At 28.0% G+C, this 2,743-nt stretch overlaps 1 protein-coding gene across 1 annotated transcript in view; it reads left to right on the forward strand.

Moving 5' to 3' along the window:
• LOAG_16707 (K -dependent Na /Ca exchanger) overlaps positions 1-2,743 on the forward strand; it is a gene marked incomplete at its 3' end in the record, with an annotated part of 9,367 nt that overhangs the window by 5,569 nt on the left and 1,055 nt on the right. The window contains exons 9-15 of the mRNA XM_020449357.1: positions 217-314; positions 642-752; positions 1,044-1,181; positions 1,428-1,547; positions 1,931-1,986; positions 2,314-2,394; positions 2,622-2,705. Of these exons, the coding sequence (XP_020307124.1) occupies positions 217-314; positions 642-752; positions 1,044-1,181; positions 1,428-1,547; positions 1,931-1,986; positions 2,314-2,394; positions 2,622-2,705 (688 nt within the window). The remainder of the gene's footprint in view (positions 1-216; positions 315-641; positions 753-1,043; positions 1,182-1,427; positions 1,548-1,930; positions 1,987-2,313; positions 2,395-2,621; positions 2,706-2,743) is intronic.

Below are 2,743 nucleotides of genomic sequence, written 5' to 3' on the forward strand. Positions count from 1 at the left end.
TATTATTATTATTATTATTATTATTATTATTATTATTATTATTATTATTATTATTATTATTATTATTATTATTACTACTACTACTATTATTAATATTATTATTATTAATTAGTTATTATTACTATCTAAGATTTCCCCATCATTTGAGGGATACTTTCAACAAAAAGTAATCGTGTTTTTGCGCTTGTATTTTACTAACTATAAATTTTGTTTTAGGCTCACTTGCACAAAATGAAAATAATAGTACAGGGCCAACACAAATTACTCTTGATGAAATTGTTCGTGACTGGCAATATCATCCAAATAATCAAAAGGTTCGAATTAATATCTTGTATGATAAGATAAAATAAATTGAGGAAGTGTTTATCATTCATATAAAAATTTCAACTATAAATCTACTTCCAGCTATTTATCGCATTATTGCTAATGCTAATAAATGCTAATGACATTATTGGCAATGCTTGAATAAATTTTCCAAACTCCTTCTATCCTTTCATCTATCATTCCATAATAGTTTTAAAAATACTTTCTAATTTGGTTGCATTTCTACTTAAAATAAATTTTTTGAAAAATGGCTAATGTTTTACACAAATTAACTTAATTTTTTTTTATGAGAATAGATGAATTAGTTTGAATTTCAGACTAATGCAACATATGAAATGGAACGTATAGATTCAGAAATGGGTCCACGAAGTACAATGACAAGTAAACGTACCTCAATATGTCCCAATACAGCTTGCGTATCGGAAATTGTAACTTTTGCATACTTTGCTTTAATCTATTCAAACTCATTTCTTTTTGTATTGAAGTAATTATGAAACTTTATAAAATCACAAGATCAAAATTATAACATTTCATTAATTTTGAAAATTGCTAATTACAAAAAAATAATTGTGTACTATAAAAAGTCAATCGAAAATAAAAGAGAATAACAGAAAGCTAAGTAAGATTTTAATTATAATTAACTGATAATTCCAACCACCCAAAATACAAAAGTGATAGTTGAAAATTATCAGTAGGAAAATTTAAATTTCAATTTATAGAAAGAAATGCTTGAAGAAGATGAAGAGAAGCCACTAGATATGTCATGGCCTGAGAAATTACATCGTCAGCTTCTTTATCTAGTCCTATCACCAATTTTATTCCCATTATGGGTGACACTTCCTGATGTCAGGAAGCAGGTATGGATATGTATACAGGAATTATTTCTCGTAATATTACTCATTAAAGGAACATTTTCATCCGAAAATTTTAATGTTTAATATAAAGTTTATTGACTTTGTTGAAAATTCAAATTGAAGCATTTCTATCAAATTTCAAACCTTTTTTCTTTTTTTTCAAATATCATCTTTTAGTCCATAGAGGATTATAAGACTCAAATTATATTTGAAATTGTTATTTTCAATTCTAAATAGTATTTGAAATAGAATGCCCGCAAATGGTTCCCAATAACATTCATTGGTTCCATTTTTTGGATTGCATTTTATTCATATATAATGGTTTGGATGGCTAATACTATTGGAGAAACGATTGCTATGCCCACAGAGGTAAACATTTATAACCATTTAATTAGCTAATAATGGTGCTAAAAATGAGGGTAACAATCATATTATTATCTAAGTTCAAGGGATGATAATCTCATATCATTGTCTAAAATCAAGAAGTGACAATCATGTCACTATCATTTCAACTAATTAAATAATGACGAGGAAACGCAATTCTTTGATATTTTTTAAATGTATAACATTTAAATGTTCTAAATTTTTCCAAAAAAAGATTATTTGAATAATTTTCATTTGCATATACCAATGATAATTTCACCATGCACTTTTTGATTTGAATTAATATTGGAAATGAGTAAAGTTGAAATATAATGGATTAACTTTGCTTGTATTATACGATATTTGAACAAATTGTACCATAAATTTAGGTAATCGGGTTGACAATATTGGCCGCTGGAACAAGCATACCTGATTTAATCACCAGGTGTGATTAATTTTAAACATCTTGTGATGAACAAATAGAATATGATTGTAAGATTTAATGAACCTATCCTTGAATGCATTACATAGCATGCATGCAGTATGAATACATGACAGAAGCGACAGCATGCTATCGGATAGTTTTATTGATCCTAATAAAGCAATTTTGCGCCGATTTCTCATTTTAGGATGGTTTCTATGTTAAAATATACTTCATTGATTTTTTGTGCCAAGACAGATAAAAGAGCAACTTTTCGCCAAAATCCGAATGGAATTGTTAAATTGCTTTCTAAAAAAAAATTGAGTTTTGAAAACCAATTGATTGTTTAAGTGTTATTGTGGCAAGGAAAGGCCTTGGTGACATGGCTGTGTCCAGTTCCGTCGGTAGCAATATTTTTGACGTATGCGTTGGGTATGTTAATCAGCATTTTAAATTTTGGAAATCTTATTAATAGAACTTTGAAAAGTAGGTTGGGGTTTAATTAAAATATGTTTACTCTTCGGATTGTTGTTCGAATCCGGAATAAGGATCGAAATTAAATCCCAAATTTGCATATGGATAACATGTACAGTGTAAAATTGATATGCATGGATGTGACCAGATATATTGTTTTTATATCCTGAGTTTTTCTTTTGCAGGTTACCAATTCCTTGGTTATTATTTTTCATCGTTGAACCTCTTCGTAATCCTGGTACTACCCAGAATCACATTTCAGTTTCCAGGTAATGTTTCAACTTCTTGAAGAACTAATTCTTTTCCT

Source organism: Loa loa (assembly GCF_000183805.2).
Source record: "Loa loa unplaced genomic scaffold supercont3.14, whole genome shotgun sequence".
Lineage (NCBI taxonomy): Eukaryota > Metazoa > Nematoda > Chromadorea > Rhabditida > Onchocercidae > Loa > Loa loa.